Genomic DNA, 11,803 nt, shown 5'->3' with positions numbered 1-11,803 from the left:
ATAATTCAACCCAAATCCAATCCTGCAACACCAAAAATGCAAATAATTTTTCTAAGCCAACTCAGGGGGCTGATCTGACTCACCCCACAAGAGCTGGTACCGACACGAGGGGGCAAGAATCCCCTGATCACGCCCACTCTCAGGCTGCATGGTGCAAGCTCCCTCCATGGTACAGGGCAGACCTGGGTATCCTTTGTTCATGCTTTTTACCCCATGTCTCCTTAAAACAAAATGCTCAGAGCATCCAGGGAGCAGGGACTGAACGTAGGCTGTCTCTGAGTTGGAGTCAAGGATGCCCCGGCCTTCACCTTCAAATGCATCTCCTGGTACAACACGCCCCATCCCAGAGGTGAGCTGAGAGCCAGCCCATGTCACTGCAGGACACCCTGTTCCACCTCGGTGGCCACTGCCACTCTTGAACTCTTTCAACCGCTGGTTGTTAATTCAATATGAGCCTTGGAGTTGTGGATATAATTCACATTTAATCTGGTAACAGCTTATAACATCACACAATATTGTAGTGAAGAGGAAAAATCAATGTGCCCAGCAACGCTTACTGCAGCACAACGAACTCCAGGTAGGACTAAATGACACCCAGTTTTGCAGTGGCCCCAAGGCTCACTAAATCCAGGCTATTTTGGACTCAAAAATAGGTGGGGGAGCGAGTTGACTGGAATATGTTTAAAGGGACATTGGCCTCTTTGGTAACAGCTCATCCTCCCCACCATCAGGCATGAAAAACCCCAGAAAGACTGACAGCCTTAAGAAATTAAGCAGGTCTGTCTCCAACTTCATCTTTGTTGCGTTCAAGTAAGAAAGGCAAATAGCGACAAGTAATTGGACGTCTCCAGATTTTTTTTTTACCTTTAATAGTCTAACATGTTGTTAGTAATATAGTTGGCACTTCAAAATATATATTATTTTATTTCAACAATATTCCCTTAACTCTTTAGTTGTACATGAAGAAAAATCACTTGTTGCCATAAATACTGTGTTGCTGAACACTCCTGCCTGCTTGTGCCAGGTTACCTCAACAGCGCAGCTGGGACCAGGCTAACATTTACGACAGTTCCTACTGCCACTTCCTCTGTGTTAAAAAATGACGTTTTTTCTACAAAAACACCAAAAAAAAAAGTTCTACTGCATTAAAAATAAGTCCCACTGTCAGCTGAGCGTATTTCCACTGTCACTGGCAAAAGGCATTCTCTGAGGTCCCGTTGAGTGGGTTTTGCTTTGGGTTAGAGGGAAATTTGCCGTTCGGCAGCTTCTTTCTCCTTCCACAGGACGAGAGCCAGGCTTTGAACGCAAAGCAACCTGGCTGAGAGCCAGGCACACAGGCGGAGAAGTTTTCATGTATTTTTTATTATAATACAAAAGGAAAGTTGAGTTATATAACATGGGCCTTTGTAGTGCAGCTTTCTTTTTTAATCTGCTACAGAAAAGAGGAGAATTGCGTCCCCAATTTAAGACTTCATACAGTGAAAGATGGCTGACATCTGAAGTTACAAAAAGTCACCTGGCATCTGGCCACTAATTTCAGTGGTGGGGTGGATTCTTTTCTTGCGCAGATGTTGGGTGTTTTGTCCAGATGTCTGACCAAACCCAACCCAAGAGCTGTACTTTGCTAAAAAGGAGTCCCTATCCTCTCGCTAAAAGCAAAATTAAAAAATCACACTAAATAAAGTGAACTAAAAACACAGCTGGATTGGTCAAACTGGTACAAAAGGGTTAATCTCAACAGCAGCATTAGGATGTCTCCAGCATGCAGAAGGGAGAGGGTCGATGGCTATTTCACTTTCACATCGGGGTCCTCTGGAACACCATGTGCTGCTCCAGAGAAGGCACTGGGGATTTGACAGGACCCTGACACTGGCAAACTTCACATGCTGAATTCCTTCTAGGTCTGTAACCAAGTTCACTGTGCCCTAAAAGAGCTGGGCTGCTAATCACAGTCCTGGATATTGATGTACACAAAGAGGGTGGAGGAGGAGTACGGGTCTCCATTCTTGGTTAGAAGATGGATGTGGCGGTACCCTGGAAGCAGAGACACAGATGGAAAGTGGCTTTTAGTCCAGCTGGAAAAGTATTCGCTAGCATTTGCCAAGACCCTGCAAAAACATCTCCTTGCCTCAGAGCGTTTCGCTCCCAGTAGCCCAGAGAACAGGTAGGTCTGAGAGGCATGGCTTTGAGCATTGGTGACATTGTGCCCAAGGCCACTGGTGACAAGAGGATCCCTTCCCCAGCGACAGTGTTAACAGCTGCCCAATAAACCATTTATCACTTTGCTCCTACCCTAGAGAGAGGACCTGTTCTGACTCGAGGTGTGATGGATCTGGACCAACTCATCTAGGACACTGGAGCCCCCCCAAGGGCTCAGGGGTTGTGATGAACAGGGAGCAGGGCCTTACCTTGCTTCAGGCTAGTGAAGGGAAGGGTGTACTGCCCGATGAAGTCATTCTTGGTTGACATGTCAAAGTCTTCCACCACAAACCGGACCAGGGCAAGTGCAGGGATCTCTATATCGAATGTAAACTCTTCGTCCCATTTTGGGTTAAAACCTGGGCAACATAGACAAGGATGGAGGTCAGAGCTGCTCACGGTCAAGGAAGGAAGGGAGAGATGCTCACAAGCGAGAACGGAGGTCAGAGGTGCTTGCAAATGGATGGAGACTTTGCCTGACTGACAACCTAATCTGACCCAGGCCAAAGGTCTTAGGAGGTGCCGAGACCATTGTTCCCAGCTCTGATACCGATTTTCTACCTGGTATTAATAAATCCTTCAGCTCAGGCTGCTCAGACCTCAGCACCATGGCCCCAGAAGGCAGTGAGGAGCAGGAGGGAAGTGAGCTCAGCTCCGCTCCACAGGATCTTGCTGGCTGATACATGGACGTCTTTGGTTGCTATTGGACCAGCTGCAAATTCCTACAGCCCTAAACCAGGGGAAAGCAGAGAGGACAGCTGTGCCTTTGTGTCATGACAGCCTTCTGGCACCTTAAGCCTCACTGAGTGCTCAAGGTACACCCATCTGTCAGCACTCTGTGCCTCAGTTTCCCTGTCTGTAAGAAAGGTTAATGAGGAGTGTCTGATTACAAAAAAAGCAACATCAAGTCTGTGGACAAAATGTTTTATGTCTCCCTGTATAAGGGCAGTGGCTGAGACAGCCAGATTAGCCCCACTTCTGTTACGGATAAGGATCTTGTGGTCTGGACTCAGAAAGCAAACAAAACTGAGACTGTCACATCAGAGGAGAGATGAAGAGCAATCTCCGTGCTCGCTCTCCAGGTCACGGCAGGTGCTCTCTGCAGTGTCAATAAACCACTCCCCAGAAACAAACAGGAGGAGAGCACATCCTGTTGGGAATCCTGCTGCCCTTGGCCCAGCCTGTGCAGAGCAGATGCCCAAGGACAGCAAAACATCAGCTGAAGCCTGTCAGTCATGGAGGGTTTGTGGATGATTCCGGAGGAGGCAGGGATCTTTCAGCTGACCCTGAAGGTGCTGAGATGGGCCTGTGGACAGTGCTGCAGCAGAATACCTGTGCTGGGTTGGTGCACTTTATTTGGACTTTCATAGGATTAAATCAACTGGACTGTTCAGATAACATACATCTGCTCCTGACCTCCTTCATCTTTGGGGAAAAAAAACAACCCAGTGTTGTTGAGTCCACGGGAGCAAATCATGAAAGCTGAGGGAAAGTCATCAGCCCTGGGACAGCAGGTTTCACATCTGTCGGGGATTTTCAACTCATTCCAGAGTCATAGCAAGACGATCAGAGCTGTTGAGCCAGCAGGTTCCCACAGCCTCTCTAGCTCCATGGCTGCACCACTGTGACCTGATCTGTGCCCACAGCCTTCAGTCCCACCAACACAGCTCATAGAATCATTTAGGTTGGAAAAGACACTTAAGATCATTAAGTCCAACCATAAAATATCAAACCAGGTGAGCTGCTGAAGCATGGTCACATACCTGAAACCTCAGCCCATGAAACGCAACCCTCTCCCTGCAGCTGCTCCTTTCCAACATTGATGTTTTCACTGTTTGATTCACTTTCCATTGGACAACACTCTTCACACCAGCATGCCTCCAGTACCACTCCAGTACCGCTCCAGCCAGCCAAGGGCTGGCTGTGGGGCTGGGTGTGCTAAGCAGCCCTGAGGAACAGGCCTGGCAGGTCTGCAATGTTGCTTACACAGCTTTGACTCAAGACATTACAAAAATTATTGTAGGTGACGGAAACGGCTGTGAGCTTTAGGAGCTAGGCCAGATTTACTCAAACAGGAAAGAGGAAAAGGGAAACACTGTTGGCAGGGAGGAAAATATGCGTTGGCTTTCTAGTGCTTGGCTCTTACTCTACACAGAAAATGGGGGTGGGGTGGGGGTAGGGGGTGGGGATGTCTGTGTGTACACACATGCCTGTGTGTTTGTCAGCGGGAGGGTGAGGACGGATTTCTCAGACTCCTACTGTCTCATTACTCCCATAGGAGGAAGGGCTGAATATGCCCTCTGCAAATTCAGAAGGCCACACTATTCAGACCCTCACTGCACAGAGGGAAATCACAGCCACGTTTGACCGATGAGAAATGGTCCACAGGGATGTGAAACGTCTGTCTGATCTCTGAGGTCAGTGCTGGGTAAGGCTTGAGCCCGGCTCCTTGGAGGAGGGGGCTTATGGCTTTCACCCTTCACCTGTAACATTGCTGTGATGTGCATTAATCTACCACCAGTGCCACTGTGGCCAAGAGGATGAGCAGATGCAGCGTCCCTGCCTTGCGAGGAGGCGAGGAGGCACAGGAAATGTTCTCCTGCACAGATTATGTTACATATGAGAAGAGGCTGAGAGAAGCTGAATTATTCAACCTGGAGAAGGTTAAGGGGATTATTACTATCCTCCATGACCTCCTTATAGAGAAGACAGAGCCAAGCTCTTCTTACAGGTGCACAGCAAAAGCTTGATGCATAAAGACCACAAACTGCAACAGGGGAACTTGTGGTTTAGAATAGAGATACCTTATTTTGTCATAAGGTCAGTCAAAGACTGGATCACTTGAGAGAGTCTGGGGAATCTCCATCTTCAAAATTCATCTGGGCAATACCCTGAGCAACTTGAGTTGAGTATGGCCCTGCTTTAGGCAGGGGCTGAACAGACACCTCCCGAAGTCCCTTGCAACCTCTTTTTTTTTTTTTTTTTTTTTAAGTTTTTGACAACTTTCAGGATAAAATCAGCCTCACAAGAAGCCTTTTTTAGGGAGATCTTGGTGGGGACCAGTCCATCCCAGGTCACATACAACTGCATGGAGGCAAAGAGCACTTCCAAAGCTCTAGCTCTGCCAATTTGGCAGCCAACCTCAAAACTGACGTTATTTTGCAGGGAATGTCTGTCTCCAAACATCTTAGAGAGAGAAGAGAGGAAAGAACCCCTGAAAGCAATTCTCCATAGGGATATCAATGTGTGGGGCTAGTTGATGCCACCAGCAGTCTATAACCAGAGTCCCTGCACTGAAGCAGGCCAACAGGACCTCACGTATCTGCTTAGTGTGGGTAGGCTTGGGTGCACCTGGGCAGGTCAGGCCACAGGGCAGCAGCCTTGGCAATAAACACTCTACTACATGGAATGAAAGGGTTACTGCCCCATGGAAGCAGCAGTGTGGATGAAAACCCCTTACCATTGTTTTCAATGACTTTGGTCTGCTTCTTGTTGTTATCCTGTTGGACGCCATGGATCTCTACTGTTACCTTAGGATCAACAATGGAATTTTTGCTTTTGTTCACCTTGGGCAGCTGCTGACCAGAGATGATCTGTGAAGGAAACAGAGGAAGAGGTCAGGACATCATTAGGAAAGAGGGCTCCCTGGCACATTTCCCTCTCCTTCTCCAGGAGTGCAGGACTTGCTGTGACAAGCTGATGCTGGTCTTTCAGAGCCAGTGTTGTGACATCCTTCAGAAGAAGTTGTCATGAGTCAAAGCACGTAACGAACATTGCTCCAGCCCAGCCAGCTGGCTAGGGGACAGGCAACTTTTCTAACTGTCCCCACAGTGATCAGATGATACCTGGAAACAACAGTGCTGACTGTTGACTGCATGTCTGCCTGTATGTTTCTGTAACGACAGTGAATGTTGTCATTAACCTCTCCTGTTGCCAAGCATTAAACATGTGAGTAAGTCCCTGGAGGATGAGAGCCCATGCAGCACTGAAGCAGAGACCCCAGCGGTGGGAAATGAGTAGGGGTAAGATAACATTGCCTAGGTGGGACCAGAAGGTACAACCTACACACCCCCCCTGAAGGTGGATGCTACTGAGACATTTTCTGACTTCTGTTCTTACTTTAAGCAGAAGCTTCTTCTTTGTCCCCCATGTTCCTTCTGTGATGGATTTTGGATTGAATTTGGTTTGTTCATCCCGAAGGAATTCCGGCTTTAAGACATACCCAGAAAACCCATTGTCCTGGAACCGACCCTGGTAGACATCCATTTCTGTGCCTGCTGTCTGGAAATTTAGGGCAACTGCAACATAAATAAATAAATTCAGTCACTTTTAGATAAATCAATGGGAATCTTTTTATACTGATTCTGTTCACATGAAATTGCACTTTGTGGACATAAACATTGGCTTCCCATGCTTCAAAGAGCAGGGATAAAACTCTCACAGCCTGATACCCCTAAGGATTTCTTGCATTCAGAGATGTTAGAGACAGGAAGAGCCATTACAGCCACCCCATTTGTCACCCTGCCTTCTACAGGATCAAACAGTGTCCTGCATTGAATTTATGTCACCTGGTTGAAAATTGCATCTTTTAGATAAACCTATTCATTTCTACACTGAAGGAGTTCTGAAGGAGTTATCTCCTGCAGTGAAGACAGCAAATCCTTCTCAGATTGTTTCTCTGGCTACTTAGCCTCATTATAAAACCTCCTTTCCAGCCCAGATATGCCTGTTCTCATTTGCCATCCTGAGGGGCACTGACGCCTCTGCTGGTTAGACTAGAGAGTTCCTCGCTGTCTGAACTCCTCATGTGGGAGCACAGAAGCTGTGATCAAATCACCTCTTCATTGTCTTCTGCCCAAAATAGATCAAGCCTCACTGGTGTCCTAACACCAGGCAGATTTCTTGTATTATTGCCGATGTGCCACTATCTTTTTAAAAGCATTAATGTCAAATCTGGAAGCAGTCTCAGTGAACAGTCTCACTAATACACATAGGGAGCACACACGGACCGCAGCATCTCCTTAGCACTCCATTGATTTCTCAAGGGTGATGCTAACCCCTTTAGCAACTTCTAAGACAGCTCTAGGACAGACAGTAATTTATGTTGATCCTGGGTCCTACATACCCTGTAATACTTGAAGGCCAAAAACATTTTAAATCACTCCCCTGCTTTTCCACCTGCAAGCAAGATTTTAATAACTCCAGTATACTGCTTCTACTGGGAGCTGTAGGTACTTGGGCTTCTGAAAAATCTTACTTTGGGTGCCCAAATACTGAATTCAGGTCAGATAAGGCATGCAGGTCTAGCTTTAGTGTACCCTGGGGGACCTGATGTTGCCTTGCAGGGACTCTCCTGAGTGCTGGGAATACAAGCCCATGGGGGCTAGTTGTGGCCCCATGGGACTGCAGAACCCAGCAAGTTCATATGCTGCCAGGCACATCCAGCCCATGCATATCTACACAGCTGGGGCCAGGGAGTCCTGCATCTGCAGCTTCTCTTGTCTGGCTGGGCCACATTGGCACAACTGGGACATTTCCAACATCCAGCATCACCAAGAGAGCCAAGCATGTCATCGCCACCCTGCCCACTTACCACTGCACCAGGTTTCCTGGATGACAGCTACAACATAATCCACTTAACAGGCTCTGGGACCCTTGTTTTCATGAAATCTCTGAGACAACAACATACCACCAGGGAGGGGCCTCAGTGCTCTGGGGCTAGGTATTATGTGGTGCTGCTCTGACTACAGGGAACAGCTCAGGCCACAGCTTGGCCTTTGTATGGTTATGGCCTTGCCCTAGGGCCCAAGAGAGTTGAGTTTAATTTATCTCTGCCAGATAATTCAGGACACTTTTCAGTATGGGACTGTAACTCCTGGCTCCCTCCTCCTTTGTTAAATGGCAGTAACTCTGCTTCTCGTGAAACTGCAGGGATGCACACATTAATGTGCAGGAAAGACTCTCCTAACAGTTTTGAGGTGGGCCAGAAAGTGGTCTAGGAAAAGTCACTGAGCATTGGCTGAAGAGCTGATCCCTCCCAGTGACCAATGAAACTGTCTGCAAATGGCTTGAGATCACACATCCACCTCAGCTGAAGCCCCTTCCTAGCCAGGTCATGGGTGACCCAGCCAGGCTGACCCTCTCTTGATGTCCCAGTTGTACCCACCGATCTGGCAGCCGACATTCCAGAGATCGATAGGGTTGTAGTTGGAAGAATCTGTCCTCCAGCCTGCAGGGTAGATTCGGCTCAGATGCCTGATGTTGTGATGAATAAAACTGGTTGCTACAGAAAAAAAAGAAGAAAATGTCCCTTTCAGTGATGGGGGCTACTTTTATCTCTTGTTGATGCTGCTGTAGACACTCCCTCTCTGCCTAGTGAGTCTGGCTACATGTGAACTACCTGCATAAAATGCTCTTCTTGGTAATAGCCTCTATGATATTAAGTTATTCCCACTGTTTCTCAGTGACATTCATGAGCAAAGAGATCATAGCCCATGTCTTTCAGGATGCCTTTTTCTCATGCTCAACCACCACTAGCTGGCCCTTTATGGGGGACTGGGATAGGGGATGGCCTTTTGCTGGGGCAGAACACACATACCAGACTCCTGGGCTAGTTTCAGAGCTTTGCTTTCTGTGAACGATGACATCTCGTAGAAAGCCCGAGGATGGCTAGGGTCCTCAAAGCCATTGAAATGGACACTCTTGCAGTAGACAACCGTGTCTGACAGCTCCTTGGCCAGCTTCAAGGTGTCACTCTAAAAGCAGGAGAGATTTGTGGAGAGTTTCTGCAGTCATACTCAAAAGTAATAATCATGTTTTCCCTAGGACCCCTGGGGTTCCTCTTCTCTGCCATCTTCACATGAAAAGGATGCATGCTATCAACCTTCAGTGGCACCTCTATGCAGAGAGGGGATGATAAAAGGGACAGGCTGCCCTTGCCATGTCCCTTGCCCCGTATGGAGAGTGCTAATCCCTCCTCCCAGAGCATCACTTCCCTCTCAGGCCCATCCTGGCCTGTCCAATGATATCACTGACTTCCCAAGTGTTACTACCAAGAATATTTCATTTCATTTCATCTGGCCCATCTCTCCTTCTGCATTTATCTGCACGTTATTATGTGAATAAGTATTTTAGCTTGGCTATCACAACTCATTAGTGATTAGGGCTACAAACACAGTAGGAACCAGCTCAGTCAACCTGTATTGGTGAGCTAAGAGAGGATTTCACACAACAGATGCTTTGCCATCCCAACCCCCCTGTTGCATGATGCTCTCCAGATGGATTCTCTCTTTGTTGGTAGGGTAGCATTTCTGTGGCTCTCTGCATGCATGATCACTTGTATTTCAGCATCCATGGCTGTCTTCAGTTGGTAAACTTTACAACAGAGCCCTAGCAATGAGTTTTCCATACTGTCCTGGTCCCAAGCACGCAAACCTGGGAAGGGAGGGATGCTTTGGCCTCCACAGGGCTAAGGCTTTTTTTCCCTTGAACTAGGAAGTTCTCACAATGCTTTGATGCATCTCACTCCATAGCCACATTCATTGGTGCAAGGCTGATTGAGAGCCACTAAGCTCCCATTAGAAGCAAGAAAAGGAGACACTTCAAAATTATACACATTATTGACTACAGTTCAGAGAAAGAAATGAGACCCTCACAGAGTGAGCAAATCAGCAAGGGGAAGTATAGAGCAGACCAGATCCAGAGGCAACATCAATCAGCTTTGCCATCAGTGGGACTTTATGTATTTATATGACGTGTGAACCTTGTCTGTAAGGGATTGGCATTCACAATGACCTGCAGTCTGGAAAAATGAATGTCCTCACATGAGGGAGCATAACACTGGTATAAAGGCCAGCCTTTTCCTCCCAGAAACAGTCATCCCAATAGCTTTTGTATTGAGCCACCCCTTCCCCATAGATCTGTAGCTCTTCCCTCTCTCCCTTCCTCCCTCCTCTGGGTCGGCAACACAGGGCCCAGTGAGGGTGCAGGTATGTCCCAAAATATGACTAGAAAAGCACCAGTCTCTGGTAATAAACAAAGTCATGACGGTCCCATGACAAATAGATTTCTGGTAATCAGAGACAGATTGAACATGTGCCCTTTCACTGTTTCCCTAAATGCTACGTGGTCTGTCCCAGATGTGGGTCCTCCAGCCTCATCTCAAGGGAAGAGGCCACCCTTCACGCTTGGCTGGCTCTGCAAGATCTCTCGTGGTGCTTGAGACAGAGATCATGAAGCGGAACAAGGACCAGGATCTTTAGCTCCAGCAATTTCAACAACTCACCCTTATATATCCCCAGATAAGTAGCTGAAACCACAGTGAAAACTTAGTTGGGAACGTATTAAAAGCATATTAAAATCGGGTTTTGGTTTGTTTTGTTTTTTTAGGCATGGTACAAAACCCACCTAGAAAGGGGCTTCCCAGCATAAATTGTGGGATAGACTAACAAAACAGGATCTCCTGATGTAGGACTTCAGAGCCTTCTGCAATAGGCAAAGATCTTTTTTTATAGCTTTTCTGTCTTTTCAGGTCTGCCCCTTTTTGGGACTCAGTTACTTCTTTTACTTACCTTCCCCTTCTGCTGTATCTCAGTCTTTACAGATTCATCTTCAATTTCAGCTGCTTCATCTTCATCAGAGACATCCTCAGCCTCCAAGTTGTTGTTCCCATTTGTTCCAGTGGGGTCCTCCTGCCTACTCAGCTTCTTGCCTTTCACAAGGATCTTCCCTTTCAATTGCTGCACAAGGAAAAGTGGACAAATTAGCTGGTGAGTAGAAAAGGTTCTGGCCCACCCTGAAGGAGCAAGGATATAACAGCCCCTCAGCTGTAACCAGGGCCAGGGCCTTTTAGAGTTGCATCAGTCACTGGATATTATCTATAGATATAGGTAAAAATAAGTCTGTTTTTCCACTGAGGCCCTTCCCTGCCTCTGGCCAGCCTCTGAGACTGCAAGCCACAAGTTTGAAAACCCCAGATAGCCCACTGATTCCCCTCTGATACAGAGCTGACCATCCCCTCAACTAGACAACTTAAACTATTGTGCTGTTAGAGGCATGAAAAATCTACTATTTTTTTCAAAACTGAATGTGGCTTAGCAAAAAAGGCCAAGTCTGCCCCTCTGTGGGGCCCTGTTACTTAATTTACCCCAGTCTCTGCAATGTATAGTTATAAACACATGCACAACTTATAAAATCGTATGAGATCCATGCACAGACTGAAACAGCGCAGCCCTCTGCTTCACTGGACATTTCAGTGGGGAGAGAGGTCCATTAAGTTCTGGACCTGTGCTTCATGCATAGCAGACGTGGAGGGTTAGTATGTATGGGATCTGGCAAGTGAAATCTTAGGGTGCTGACAGCCTAAGGGAGCGTTCCCAGACCCTTCCCAAAGATACCTCCTCTTCTGAAAGGAGCTCCTCCTGTGACTGCTACCATGGTACAACACTAACCATAACCAGCAGCGTGTGCCAATGTAACGCAGCTGGCTGCTGAGCTAACCCCAGGAGCACATTTCTTGTGCTGAATCAACTCTCTCCAGCCTCTTTCAAAGTCCACATAAAACTCTTTGGTGAAGGAACCCTCCAACAGTACGTGCTTGCTCACA

The 11,803-nt window shown here is 47.3% G+C and overlaps 1 protein-coding gene across 2 annotated transcripts in view; it reads right to left on the bottom strand.

Moving 5' to 3' along the window:
- Positions 1 to 462: 462 nt before the first annotated feature.
- PLCD1 (phospholipase C delta 1) overlaps positions 463 to 11,803 on the bottom strand; it is a 56,401-nt gene continuing 45,060 nt past the window's right edge. For both annotated transcript variants that reach the window (XM_056336304.1, XM_056336303.1), the window contains exons 9-15: positions 10,770 to 10,937; positions 8,798 to 8,954; positions 8,366 to 8,482; positions 6,319 to 6,497; positions 5,660 to 5,792; positions 2,409 to 2,558; positions 463 to 2,034 (exon numbers count right to left, since the gene is read on the bottom strand). In XM_056336304.1, the coding sequence (XP_056192279.1) occupies positions 1,943 to 2,034; positions 2,409 to 2,558; positions 5,660 to 5,792; positions 6,319 to 6,497; positions 8,366 to 8,482; positions 8,798 to 8,954; positions 10,770 to 10,937 (996 nt within the window). In that variant the 3' untranslated portion in view covers positions 463 to 1,942. The remainder of the gene's footprint in view (positions 2,035 to 2,408; positions 2,559 to 5,659; positions 5,793 to 6,318; positions 6,498 to 8,365; positions 8,483 to 8,797; positions 8,955 to 10,769; positions 10,938 to 11,803) is intronic.

The sequence above is a fragment of the Falco biarmicus genome, chromosome 4, assembly GCF_023638135.1.
Source record: "Falco biarmicus isolate bFalBia1 chromosome 4, bFalBia1.pri, whole genome shotgun sequence".
Taxonomy (NCBI): domain Eukaryota; kingdom Metazoa; phylum Chordata; class Aves; order Falconiformes; family Falconidae; genus Falco; species Falco biarmicus.
Note: the sequence above shows the minus strand (reverse complement) of the source record. Positions and strands in the feature narration are given on the sequence as shown.